The following is a 13,443-nucleotide window of genomic DNA, read 5'->3' as shown; positions in this document are numbered from 1 at the left end:
AAGAAATCAAAAGGAAAGTGGAAAATATCACAAGTAAAATGAAAACATAACATACCAAAACTTAGGAAATACAGCAAAAGCAGTTCTAAGAACTTCGTAGTGATAACCACCTACATTAAGAAAGAAAGACCTAAAAAAACTTTATTATGTACCTCAAGGAACTAGAAAAAGAACCAATGAAGTCCACGATGAGCAGAAGGAAGGAAATAATTAAGATATAGTAGAAAGAAGTGAAATAGAGAATAGAAAACAAATTGAAAAAATTGAAACTCAGAATTCATTTTTTAAAAAGATAAACATTAATTAACCAACACTTGGAAAGACTAAGGAAAGAGAGAAAAGGTGTAAATAAATAAATCAGAAACAGCAGAGGAGACTATCGATGTCACAGACATAGAAAAACAAGTTCATAAAGAACTATTATAAAAAATTATACACAAACAATTGGACACCCTGGAAGAAATGGACAAATTCCTTGAAAGATACAACTTTTACCACGACTGAATTAAGAAAAAACAGGAAGTATGAACACAGCAATGACAAACAAGGAGATTGAATCAATAATAAAAAAATTACCACTATCACCACCAACAACAAAAACCAGGGCCAGATGGCTTCATTAGTGAATTCTACCAAATATTTAAAGAATTAATATCAATCATTTTTAAACTGTTCCCTTCTCCCCCCACCCCCCCCACAAAAAAAGAGAGAGAACACTTCCAAACTCATTTTACAAGGCCAGCATCATTCTGTGGCTGAGTAGCATCTTGTCCCTCTGGACAAGGCATAAACTCCCCAGTTCCCAGCCTTTATTGGTGCCCTTTTGGTATTGAGTCTCAGAAGTAGGCAACATTTACTGGATTCATGCAAATATAACAAACAGAAAAAACAAACAAAACAATTATGTTTTTCAGGGAAAAGTGAGTGGCAAGACTTTCCGCACCCACTCACCATCTGCCAAGGGGAACATCCCCAAGGGCAGCAGGTCAGGGACTCAGGACACCGCTGATCTTTCTGAAAGGAAAGGAGACGCAGCTCTCAGCCCCTCTGGGATCCTGACCCAAGTCACCACCCCATCTTGCTAACCCCAGTGCCCGGCGCTAAGACCCAAAGGGCGGGCCGGGCCCTGAGTCGGCCCGCCCAGCGGGGACGCCAGCTGGGCGGGGAGAGCCGGCGGGCGCGGAGTGGGCAGCGGAGGGGGCCTGGCTCCGGCGGCGTGGTGGCTGCTGTGGCTGCTGCTGGGCAGCGGCGGGGCGCAGTAGGAGTACAGCTTCCAGGGCTTCCCGCCCGAGGACCTGATGCCCCTGGCCGTGGCCCACGGGTACGCGCTGGATCAGGATGAGGGCGAGAGCTGCCGCAAGAGCGTGCATTACCTCGAGGTGGCGCTTCGAAGGCACCGGCTTCTGCGGGACAGGCCTTCCCCGCCAATTGCAGCGGCTCCGAGCCCTCAGCCACCGCGCCCCCGGGCGGCGGCGGCGGCGGCGGCGGCGGCGGCGGCGGCGGCGGCGGCGGGTGGGCGGGCCCGGGAGCTGCGGCTCTTCAGCCATGTCCTGGAGCGCGCTGCCTGCCTGGGCGCTGTAAGCGTTCTCCTCCCGCCTTCCAGGTGCCCTACCCGCCACGCCAGCTGCTGCGTGACTTCCAGAGCCACCTGCCCTACCAGTACCTGCACTACGCACAGTTCAAGGTGAGCACCCCGTCCGGTCGGCAGGAGCGCGGCTCTCACCCAGCACCCTGACTTCCGAGTCCTCCCGAGCGCTCGGGGCTGCGGGCTCTGGCCTCGCTGACCAGCTCTGTCCCCACCCCGCAGGCTAACCGGCTGGAGAAGGCGGTGGCCGCCGCCTACACCTTCCTCCAGAAGAACCCGAAGCATGCGATCACCACTGACGGGCTCCTCCCGAACTTGGAGGCCCAGTCCGAGGAGGCCGTCTTCCTCCGGGCTGCGAAGCTCTACAACAGCGGGGTTTCCGGAGCAGCACGGAGGACAGGGAGCGGGCCCTGGCCGAGTACCTGGCCATCTTTGCCCGGTGTCTGGCTGGCTGCGAGGAGGCCCACGAGCAGGCGGACTTCAAGGACTTCTACCTAGCCAGAGCAGGTATGCCCTCACCCAGACTCCTGTGGGCACCCCTCTCACCCACAGGCCCTGCTTCCCAGAATTCCTAAGTTCCCTTAACGCAAATATTCATTCCATACACATTTATGGAGCCCCTACTAAGTGCTTGGGAGGCGGACCAGAATACCGTGTCATCCCAGCCGTCAGAGCCTTTAGGCGCTAACAGGTCACCTGCCACTGGGCGCAGAGGGCTACAGTGGGGAGGATCCAAAGTGCTGGGCATTGGTGCAGAGAGGATGTGATATCCCAAAAGGGTCTGGGGAGGTTGGGGTCACAGGCCTGCCACGCAGAGGGCAATGCAGATGCCAAGGTGCCGAGGTGGGAAACAGCCCAGCAGGTGTGTGCAGAAAGGAGTTTGTGGCCAGAAATCACCCCTGGGGATTCTGAAAGGCAGAGTCCCTCAGCAACGGCAGAAAGGACTGTCCTGAGGTTCTCTCACTGGGCTTCGGTCCTACTTCCAAACCTCACCTGCCATTTTCCCAGAATGCCCTGGCTCCCTCTGGCTTGGGGGTGGCAGGTGAGCTGTGGGTGTGGTGCCCAGCCCACAGCAGTCTTCCCCAGCATCACCTGTCACTTTACACACATTATCTTATGTGATCAGAAGGCAGAGCTGGGATTGGAAGTCATCTCTGTCATCCTCACTGCTGCCAGCCACTCCTCTCCTCCCCTCCTTGAGTTGCCATCCCTATACCTGTCTCTACCAAGGTTCCACACCAGTTCCTCCAGCTGGGCCGGGACACATGGCCACTTCATTCCTTCCCTTCTCCTCCTCTCTCTCCTGGATTTTCTACTATGCGTGTGTGTGTGTGCATGTGTGCTCATGCACAGTGGCACATGCTCCATGAGAGAAGGTATGTTTTGCCCATTTTATTCACCATTGTATCTATTGTCCAGATCAGTACGTAGCACATAATAGATGCTCAAGAAACTTTATAGCATGAATGAAAAAAAGTGAGTCCAAGAAATCCTCCTGCCCCCTCCTTCAGCACAAAAGCCCATGCCCCCATGTGTATCATTTCAGACAGAAGCAGCCCACAGGGTCCCTAGTCCACCAATTTCACAGCTCAGCTAGAATCAGCCAGGTCCCCCAGCTATATGAGGATGCTGCAATCAGAGCTGTGTTATCAGCACACCCTGGCCTCAGCAGCCTGGGCCCACAAAATGCACACAAGTCACAGGGGCTCCAGTTCCATCCCATTCAACCCTAGGAAGTCCAACCTTCCCAAGCACTCCGAGGATCCACGGGGGCTATTGCCATGTTTCCTTCTGCCGTCCTGTGCCCCTTGCCGCCTCACCTAGCCTTCTGCCCCTCCTGCTGCTCTGCTCTATTCACCCACTGCCCCTCTGTCACAGCCTGTCCCCAGCCTCCCTCAAGCTAACCCTCCTCATCCCCGACACTGTCCCAGACCCTTCCAGGACTTCTACGCACTAGTAGGAGACTAGGTTCCAACTGCTAAAGGTTTTACTGGAAGTTTGAGGGGAGAGAAGAAAAGGAGAAGATAGAGAAACACTTTCTACTGCCTCTCACTGACCCTGGACCCATCATCCAGGGCCTCTGACGTCTCTTTGACCACTCCCACTGGTTGCCACGGACAGGGCAGCTGCCCTCGGGCACATGGCCTGGCCTTGGCCACCACTCCTACCTCGTCTCCCCTCCTCGCTCATCAACTTGCAGCCCTTGGAGCCTTCACTCTGTGCCAAGAATGCAGTCAGCTCACTCCTGCTGCAGGACTTCTGCTCGTCCTGGGACACTCACCCTCAGGATCTTTGAGGATAACTGACTTCCTGGCTGACTCCTTCTGACCTGTACTGCCTTTCCTAACGTTGCTCCAGGAGGCCTTCCCCAAACATACCCTGTACAAGAGCCACCCAGCCCCTCACTGTCACCTCAGCCAGTTTTATGATCCTTGTAACACCTATCACTGTCTAAATCGCTCCTGTTCATTTATCTGCTTGTGTATCATGTAGCTCTCTTCAGTAGACTGTCAGCCCCATGACAGCAAGGGCTTGGTGCTCTGATTTGTGGGCATGTGAACCACACACACATACATACAAGACACAGACCATCAAAAATCCATTCTGAGAAGCTGTGAGTCTGTAGACCGAGGTCCAGTTCTACCCAAATGTGCACCTCAGTAATATTTGGAAGTAGACCACCTACTTCACCTCTGGGCATGGACTGGTCAGTGACTCCAGGGTCCTCCCCAGAAAGGACAAGTGGGAGCTTGCTGGTCGTCACAGAACTCACGTCTTCTCCTGGTGTTTTGACTGAAATAACAATCAGCCTTGGCACAAAGGTGAATTCAAGTGTCCACCACAAAACTGCTTCTACTTTTTAAAAGGCAGTGTGTTCAGGTCTGGTCATCAAGGTTTCCCAAGGCCTCCTGGCCTCCACACACCCGCTTACAGCCCTGCCCTGGGCCTTCTTGTTGGCTCTTCTTCTGCATCATCTCTGGTGCAAACACCTGGGGGGGGGGGGCTTGATTACCTGGGAATGGCTTTAGCTGTGCTAGCCCCTCTGTGATAGTTTTTTAAATGTTAAAAGCACAGAAGGTGACTCTTTATGTGTTTTCACAATCAGAAAGGGGGAGAGGAAGCCTTTAAAGTCTGAGTAGGCCAAGAACGGAGCACTTGCCAGCAAATGAGGAGTAAGGAGGGGGAGGCTGAGGGATGTGAAGGAGGCGGGCGGGGGAGGGGGAGGGCCCAGGTGATCATGTGCCCACCTCTGCCCACAGAGGGGAGGGCCCAAGTAGTGTTCACCAGTTACCCAGACCCGTGTCTCTTCCATCCGACACTATTATGCAGAAGTCTCTGCCTTCAGTGCCTTTAATCACTGGAAAATTATATCATGGTAACTGGGATAAAAGAGATCCCAAAAGCCTGGAATGTAGCCCAAGAGTAGGAAAAAAAATGAGTTTCCCTGTTTTCAAGTATTCAAGTGGACACAAAAATTGTGAATAAGTGAGCAAAACCCAGCTGGGAATTCCCGCAGGAGGGAGGCATACACAGCACTCTCTGGATATTATTCTTGTCTTCCCTCCCTCCTGGGAACAAAACACCCCGGAAATGGCCATCAGAAAAGGGGACGATATTGGCCATCCACACCAGGGAAACTCGAGGACCCTCTGCCAGACTGCACCTTATGGGACCAAACAAGGCATCTTCGAAAGAAGGCAGCCTGGTACCCCATCGGGCAGGGGCCACGTGTTCAGGACAAAGTGGGGATGCTAGCTACCCAGGGAGTCCCCTTCATACATCAGGTAGGGCTGGAGGCCAGGGTGGCCCAGGGATGATGGGGTGAGGGTGCATACCTGCAGCTCTCACACCCACCCCCAGTGCACTCTGGGAGCTTGGCTGGTCACACCTGGGCCCAGTCACAGAGGAGCCCTGAGGAGCAGCTGGTGGCTCCATGAAGCAGAAAAGCAGGCAGGCACCCTGCCTGGAATTCCCTAAAGCCTTTGATTAACTTATTTGCAGTGGTTATGTCTTCCTGAAAACTTAAAAGTAATAAAACTTGCCGTCAGCCCCTGATACACTGCCCCCTACAGGGCCAAGCCAATTATTACCAGGCAAAGAGTAGCCAGAAAACACGCTGAGGACCTGATTTGCCAATCAGATTCCTCTGAGAGTGGGTGGCAGGCACGGCCCACCACCCGCAACTTTAATCTCAACCCCACGTGGAAAAATAGAACCAGGGAAATCAAGGTTCCACCCTGACAGTCACACTGGGTAGACTGACTTTCCTCTGTGAGGATGAGGCAAAGAAAACTCATAGAATCTGGGAAGATTCTGCAGCTCAAAATAAACATCCCCCAAAGGTTCGAGGAAGCTGCCTCCTGGGGGAAAACAAAAAAGGTTTACTGCAACACACATTTTTAAAAAACATCAGAATATCTGATTCGAATTCTCAGTAAGATTCCAAGGTGCTTTGGAAAAGATCTAGAAACTAGAAAAGATCAAGATAAAGAAGCAGAAATCTGAGAGCAGGAAGTGTAGCAGGGAGACAGAAACCACAATAGCTGGGTTCAAACCCATGATGAAGGCTGTAAATAGCAGGCAAGACACTGCAGAAAATAAAATTAACATGGTCAAGGGTAAAATGGTAAAGAGATGAAAAGGAAAGAGGCAGGCAGGCAGACACAGGGGATGTAACCTGGGAATAAGAGGAATTCCGGAGAGAAAAGAATAGATGAAGCAAAAACAGTAATCAAAGACATGAGAGGAGGAAACTTTTCTGGGACACAGAAAGAACTCAGTTGGAAATGAGAGTATGTTCTGAGTCCTGAGCAAAGTTAATAAAAAGATTACCACATTTAGACACAACTATGGTAGAATTCTCAAAGAAAAAAAGTTAAGAAAATTTCTGGAACACACACACACACACACACACACACACACACACACACACACACACACACACACCCTTGGAACAGGAAACTGAAGAGGGAGAGAGATTTTATTTTCTTTATATCCTCAGTTCTATTGTTTGTTTTTTAAAATGTGCATTAAAAATAATTTTAAAAATAAGTTTACATTAGGGAGAGGAGTGATAAATAAGGATCTTACAGACTAGGAAATAAAAACAAAGAGCCTAAATTAAAATGGTCTCAGACTTCTCACAACATCCAGGGAAGTAAATGGCCATTTTTTAACCTCAATTTGTTAGAACTACACTTTACTTTGTTAACATATATAAATATTATATATAGTATTTGTAGCAGGATAAAGGATATCAAAATTTAAATCTTCTTACTTAGAACTTCAGACATTCATGATGCAATAACTATCTTTACTACATTCAATGCACTTTAATATTTTCTATTCTTGTCTATATCATTTTATGTTTCTTAAAATGCACTCTTAGTGTTTCAAATTGAGGGGTTGTGCCCTGTAGTTTGAAATATACTGATCCAGAAAAACCTAAAGGAAAAGCCATGTTGTCATTCATGATGAAGGCAACAAAAAGGCCTTTTCGGATGTGGAAGTTTTTAAAAAAACATAATCCCCTCGAATACTCTTCTTGAATAAATCACATACTCTTCTTGAAAATATATTCTAGGACACTAGAAAAAAAATCAGATGCAAAAACTCATGAATAAGAAAAAAGAATCCAGCTTGAATCACCTGCTTAGAGGTTTAGGGAAAGGAAGACTTTCATACATTTCCCCCCCAAAATATGAATTGCTAGCATCTTTTTTTGCAATCTTTGGCAATATCTTTATTTGCTTATATATATAAATATATATTATATATATATATTTAATAGACTTTATTCTTTTAGAGCAGTTTCAGGTTCACAACAGAATTGAGCAGAAAATACAGAGTGTTCACACATAGCCTTTCCCACCTACACATATATACTCCCCTACCCTCAACATCCCTCATCAGTGTGGCGTATTTGGTACAATCGATGAACCAACATGGGCACATTATTATCAACCAAAGTCCATAGTTTACATTAGGGTTCACTCTTGATGTTGTACGTTCTATGGGCTTTGACAAATGCATAATGACATGTAGCCACCACTATAGTATCATACAGAATAATTTCATTGTTTGGCAATATCTTTAAAAAATTAGTATGTACATACTCATCTCAATCTTGGAAACCTATCACATACAAACAAAGACACCAGTATATAAAGATATATGAACTACAGTTCTTCTTGCAGCAATATGTATGGTGGCAAAATAACTAGCGATGACCTACCTGCCCAATAACAAGTTCATGGTTTAATAAATTGTGGTGCATCTATATGAAAGTAATAACCATCATGTAGCTATTTCTAAAGAATAAGCTATATATGTATTAACCTGTAAGACTGTCCATGATAAAACAAACCTAGAGGAGTGTCTATGATAAAATGGTTATTTTAAAACGCAAGCAATTGAATAATTTCTGTGTGATCCCATTTCTGTAAAACATAGAGGGGGAGCCTATCAAAGGGTTTGCATCTGCATGTATTTATGTGAGCAGAGAGAAAAATGTGGAAGGAACAAAGCAAATCGGCAAGGCTGGTTAATGCTAAAGCGTCGGAGTAGTGGGGAAAGAAAGGGAGATCATTGCCTGTTCTGAAACACTTTTGAACTGACTTGTTGCAGTAAATATGCCTTACTTTGAAAAATTTAATCCAGTTTTTAAAATTATCCTCTTGGCAAAGGGCAACTTTAGTTACACAACTTAAAGTTACTATATGTGCATTACTCTAAATAATTGTTTTTTTAAGTTTCACGTTGAAGAGTCAAAAAAGTATTTTTCCTTCAAAGATGTTAGCTATTATAAATAAAAATAATGAAGTTTATGATCTCAGATAAAATGAAGAAAAAGTGGGAATGAATTGGGGACAACTTATTTTTCACAACAGGGAGCAAAGAGTACACTTCTATATGGACTCTATTTCTATATGATCTTTGAATGCCATATCAAAAACCTCTGAAAATCTTTAAGGCAAACCAAGTAGAATTAATAAAGAATTCTAATTCTTTTTTTTTTTTAGAATATCTTTATTGTGGTATGGTTCCTGTACAAGAACTCTAACTCTTGCTTTCTAAATTATTCAGGATTATAGTAAGCAGTCTACACAGCACTAAAAAGAAAATTAACAGCAAAGTGTGTGTTAGGCCTAAAGCTAAGGCCCAGTATTAAGTGCTGCCTTGACACGTGGTGAAACTGGGAGGGCCTTGAATGGCCTAGCTATAACTTCCCCTCCCCACGCTGCTCCCTCCAGTAAAGCCCCCCAGCCAAACAACCCTCCCCATCAAGGGGACCAGCAGCAGGTCCTGCTTACTCCAGAGAAGTGGGTTTCAATTCCCTGCTAGCCTGCACAATTATTACAATAAGCCAATAACATCCTCCCATGAAGACCAGGGTTCATCTCACTCTTTTGATACTGTAATCCCTGCCTCCTACAGTCCCTGGTGGTTCACTCTCCTCCTGAGTGCAACCCCATATGGCCCTGCACAGTATGCTATGACTTCTTCCCCTGGACAGTGAGTTTATGTGACTAATAAACTTCCCAGAATTGAGTGTCATGTGTTCAGCCATCCCCATAATTCTAGGGCGGTAATCCTTCCCTCACCAATGGGGTGAAAAGGTGATTAAAACACAAGAAGGTATAAAAAAAGCAGAAGGCATCAAATAAGTTGACAAAAGCTGTACCAAACCTGATATTACTGGGAGAGAAATGGGAAATAGAAGATTTTATCAATTCAATAGAAGGTAGAAAAGGAGAAGGAAAAAAAAGTGAAGAATAAGGATGGTGAGCAGAAAATACAGCATAATAGTAAAAGAAAGTCCAACTAAATAGTTAATAGCAATAAATGTGAACTGTTTAAACACACTTTGAGAGACACAGATTATCAGATTGGGTAAAAATAAAAATCCTATTGTATTATTAATTTTTTTCTACAATTCTGGAATAATCTCAGCTATCATATCTTCAATATTATTTCCCTGACATTTTCTTTATTCTTTTCTTCTGAAAATCCTATCAGACATATTTTGGAGTCTCTCAAGCTGTTCTCTTGCTCTGCTCTTTGAACTGTTCTTTTTTATTTTTAATCTCTTTTATCTTTAATCTCTTTCCCCTTGCTGCATTCTGTGTAGATTCTTCAGAACTGTCTTCCAATTCACTGATTTTATCTTCAACTATATCCAGTCTAAAATTCATCCCATCTTTTGAGACATTTTCAAATTTCATGACTGTATTTTTTTTACTGAAATTTATAATTGCTTTAATTTCATACCTATATATTCATTTCATTTTCATCGGCATTGTTTCATGATTCTTGTTTATCATGAAATATTTATCTCTTTGAGCATCCTTATTTTCAGGACTTTGCTAGATTAGTCCAAAAAAATCAGTTTCTTCATCTGTGAGTTCATATTTCATTTGTTGAGTTGGTCATCTTTTTTGGCATTTGATCTCTTCATGTGCTCATGTCCTTTGGAATTTTGGCTTACAGTCTCATTATGGCTGGGAATTTTTGCTTTTGCTTTGCGCTCTGTTTTTCTCTTTCTTCTTTCTTGTCTGGTGGATTTAGTTTTGTGGTTGCATCCACAAGACTAGTCCAGAGCTGGTCTTTTGATGGCAGCTGTGAACTTGTGCTCTTCATTGATTTGGGGGTATTGCAGACTCAGTCATAGAGTTGGAAGATGGTTTGACCTAATTCTTGGTTGTGAGGCTGTCTTTGTTCTGCCACCTCCTTAGGCCTACAGTTTTGGCCATAGTTCCTGAGAGCTGGTCAGTTGTCCTTTTTGTCAGCCTCACTCTTGTCTCTGGCTTCACTCTAGTCTCTGTCTTCAACCAAGAAAGGGCCTCACTCTAGTCTCTGGCTTCAACCAAGAGAGTCTGATTTTATCCTCTATTCCTTGTGCAACATTTTAGCTCCCATTACCCCAAAGCCTTTGGCTTTGGCCTTACCACTTTGCCTCCCAGTTACTTTTCTTTCTTGTCTGCTGATATATTTATCCTGTCTTCCAGCCTGTTTATGTCCTATTAATGTCTTTAAATTTCTTTTCTCTCATTGTTAATTGTTTGGAATATAGAGAGTATGTCAAAGCATGAACTTTGAAGTCCCTTGGAGATGGAATTTCTACTTCTCACAATGGAAATGTACTAGTTGGTAGAGTTTGGGGGTGAAAGAGCTGAGCACAGAGACTGCAACCCTGGGAGTTCAAGTAATGCGCATTTTGTCTGGGCTTAGTGAGCCAGGCAGGGGTGTGCAACAGACCAGGAAAAGCCCATCTAGGCAGCTTCCTACAGTGACTCCATGTGACAGTAAGATGATTTGCAGGAGCAGAACGTTCCACTCAAAGTGCTTTCCGACTTCCATGCTTGGAGGTGGGAGTCTCATTGACACCCCTTTTGTGAACAAACAGCATGCTCCCCCCACACGGCTTTTAAACAACTCAGAGGACCAAAGAGAAAGCTAATACTACATATGGGCTCTCAGCTGGCTAAATAGAAAAATGAAAGCACTATGACCGTTTCATTTTGGAATAATTGATACTGTTGACATACAATATATACAAAATAACAGAGAAAGAAAAATAAGAGAGATGTAATGGAGCATTTAAATTCTTCTCCAGAAAAAGATTAATAAATTTCAATATTGACCCAAAAAAGAGCACAAAATTCTGAATACATCAATAACCAGGAGGAAAAAAAAAATAGAAGTTACTGAAGAATTAGCTCCCTAAAGGACTCCTGGGTTATGTGCTTTTGTTGGCAAAGTTTTTCTAATGTTCAAGGGACAGCAGTGTCTATTATTGTTATTATACATCAATTCCCATTGTTGTATAAATTATTTCAATACACAGAATAAAGAAAGAATGCTCCTCAATTTGTGTTGTAAATTATGATTCTGAAGTCTACTAAAAAAAAAAATAAGAAAATAAAAAAAGAGCAAAGAAAACCATAGACCAGGTACTATAAACTCAAGTGTCTGTAAGAGCCAGAAAGTAACATAACTGGGTGAAGTTGACTGGTGTATGAAATGACAGGGATAAGCTGGCAGGGAGCTACAGGAACTGCAGAGTGTGTGCCCCTTACTCAGGAATTTAAAATCAAATGCTTCAGAGTCCTCTGCTGGTCACATAAACAAGTCCCATGAGTCACCAGTTTGCAGCCTCTGCATAGGTCAATCTCTGTTATAAAAATCCTAAATAAAATACTAGCAAGTCAAATTCAACCTGTACTGCAATTTTGTAAAAAAAAAAAAAAAAAAAAAAAAAAAATCTAATACCAAGTTACATTTACTGTAACAGATGCAAAAATATTTTAATATGTGGAAATTATTTTTAAAATAATCCATCACCTCACATTAGAAAAGCCCATACAATCATTTCAAAAGATGTTGTAACTTAATACCTGATAAGCAGAAGCCCAGGGATCCAGAGGTGGGTTGAGCGTGGGCTGGAAAAGGGTGTCCCAGAGGTAGCATCTAGGGGTAAAGCCAGGACCAGGGCCAGCAGACAGAGAGCCAGGAAGTGGACAGAGAAGCAGAAATTAGATAAAGGCAAGAAGATAGGGCCTGGGGAGATGCCTGGGAAGCACAGCCTGGGGACTATACTGCAGTGGCCTCCATGTCCTCTGATCCTGAGCCAAGTCTGAACTCTGGCTGCTGAAACACATTTGAAAACATTCACCATCCATGTCTCATAATGTTTCTTCTAAAATTAAGGCTCTAAGGATAATGCTGTCACATGAGAAAGGATATATCCCACTTAAAACTAAAAAAATGCTTTCCCACTCTACTTTTCTGAGGAGCCATTTTGTATTTTCAAGACTTTCTATAATGAAAGCAAAAAAAAAAAAAAAAAGCACAATGGAAGTTACAGGGGAAACTGAGGGAAGAGGAGACCGGGGGGATCAATGAACCTTGCATCTTATATAGTCAGTCTAAATCAGTCGAGGTATGTTATTGCTACACCTCAATAACTAATTTGTTTTATTTATTTATTTAATTTAGTTATTTTTTTAGGGAGGGAGATAATTAGGTTTATTTACTTATTTCTAGAGGAGGTACTGGGGATTAAACCCAGGACCTTGTGCATGCTAGGCATGTGCTCTACCACTTGAGCTATAGCCTCCCCTTAATTTGTTTTAAAAAACAGTAAAGTCTAAATCAATAGTGGTAGAGTGACAGGGCGTAAGTGCAAAATAGAGACTGCACACCCCCACCTCACACCACACAGACACAAATTCAGGTGGATTAAAGACTTAAATGTAAAATGTAAAATAAATACTATAGGAGAAAATGTATGAGACTATATAGCTCATCAAGGATCAGGGAGATCTACTTAACCAGAACAGAAAATGAGAAGCCATAAAACAAGAGGAACGTGAAACTGATTACACACAAAAAAATTTTAAAGTGTAAAAAGATCTTAAAATGTCAAAGTGCAGTGATAAGTGGAAAGAAACTTTCAATTTTAAAAACTCCTAAAATTGTGAAGAAAAAGACAAATAATGCAATAGCAATAGACAAACTCATGAAGATTGTGAAGAGGCAATTCTGGGAAAAGAAAATCCAGAAACCAATTAAGAGACACTCCTCTGCAGAAAATCACAAATTAAAAACCAAGGTGTTCACTTATCTGCTGTTAGATTAGCAAAAATTAAACAGCAATCATACCTGCTGCTGGAAGGGATGTGGGAAAACCATCCTCTCATACATTGCTATTGGAAAAATGAATTCTAACAGCAATTTGGAAATAGCTATTAAAATTTAAAATTCCCTAGTAATCCGATTCCTGGGAAGCTCTACCATAGAAATGAATGCATCAGTGCATAGGTGTAGAACCATGTTTATCATAGCCTTGTGGTAGT

At 43.7% G+C, this 13,443-nt stretch overlaps 1 protein-coding gene across 1 annotated transcript; it reads left to right on the top strand.

Annotated features, from left to right (window-relative positions):
• Positions 1 to 903: 903 nt before the first annotated feature.
• On the top strand, positions 904 to 4,814 carry LOC105097724 (endoplasmic reticulum protein SC65). Its single transcript, XM_064494797.1, is given in 6 exon segments — positions 904 to 920; positions 1,145 to 1,560; positions 1,593 to 1,684; positions 1,808 to 1,958; positions 1,961 to 2,092; positions 3,661 to 4,814. Coding segments are annotated over 6 exon segments (828 nt in total). The 3' UTR covers positions 3,681 to 4,814.
• The last annotated feature ends 8,629 nt before the right edge of the window (positions 4,815 to 13,443 follow it).

This window comes from Camelus dromedarius, chromosome 16 (genome assembly GCF_036321535.1).
Source record: "Camelus dromedarius isolate mCamDro1 chromosome 16, mCamDro1.pat, whole genome shotgun sequence".
Classification (NCBI taxonomy): domain Eukaryota; kingdom Metazoa; phylum Chordata; class Mammalia; order Artiodactyla; family Camelidae; genus Camelus; species Camelus dromedarius.
The sequence above is the reverse complement of the archived record's forward strand: the minus strand, read 5'-3'. Positions and strand labels throughout refer to the sequence as shown.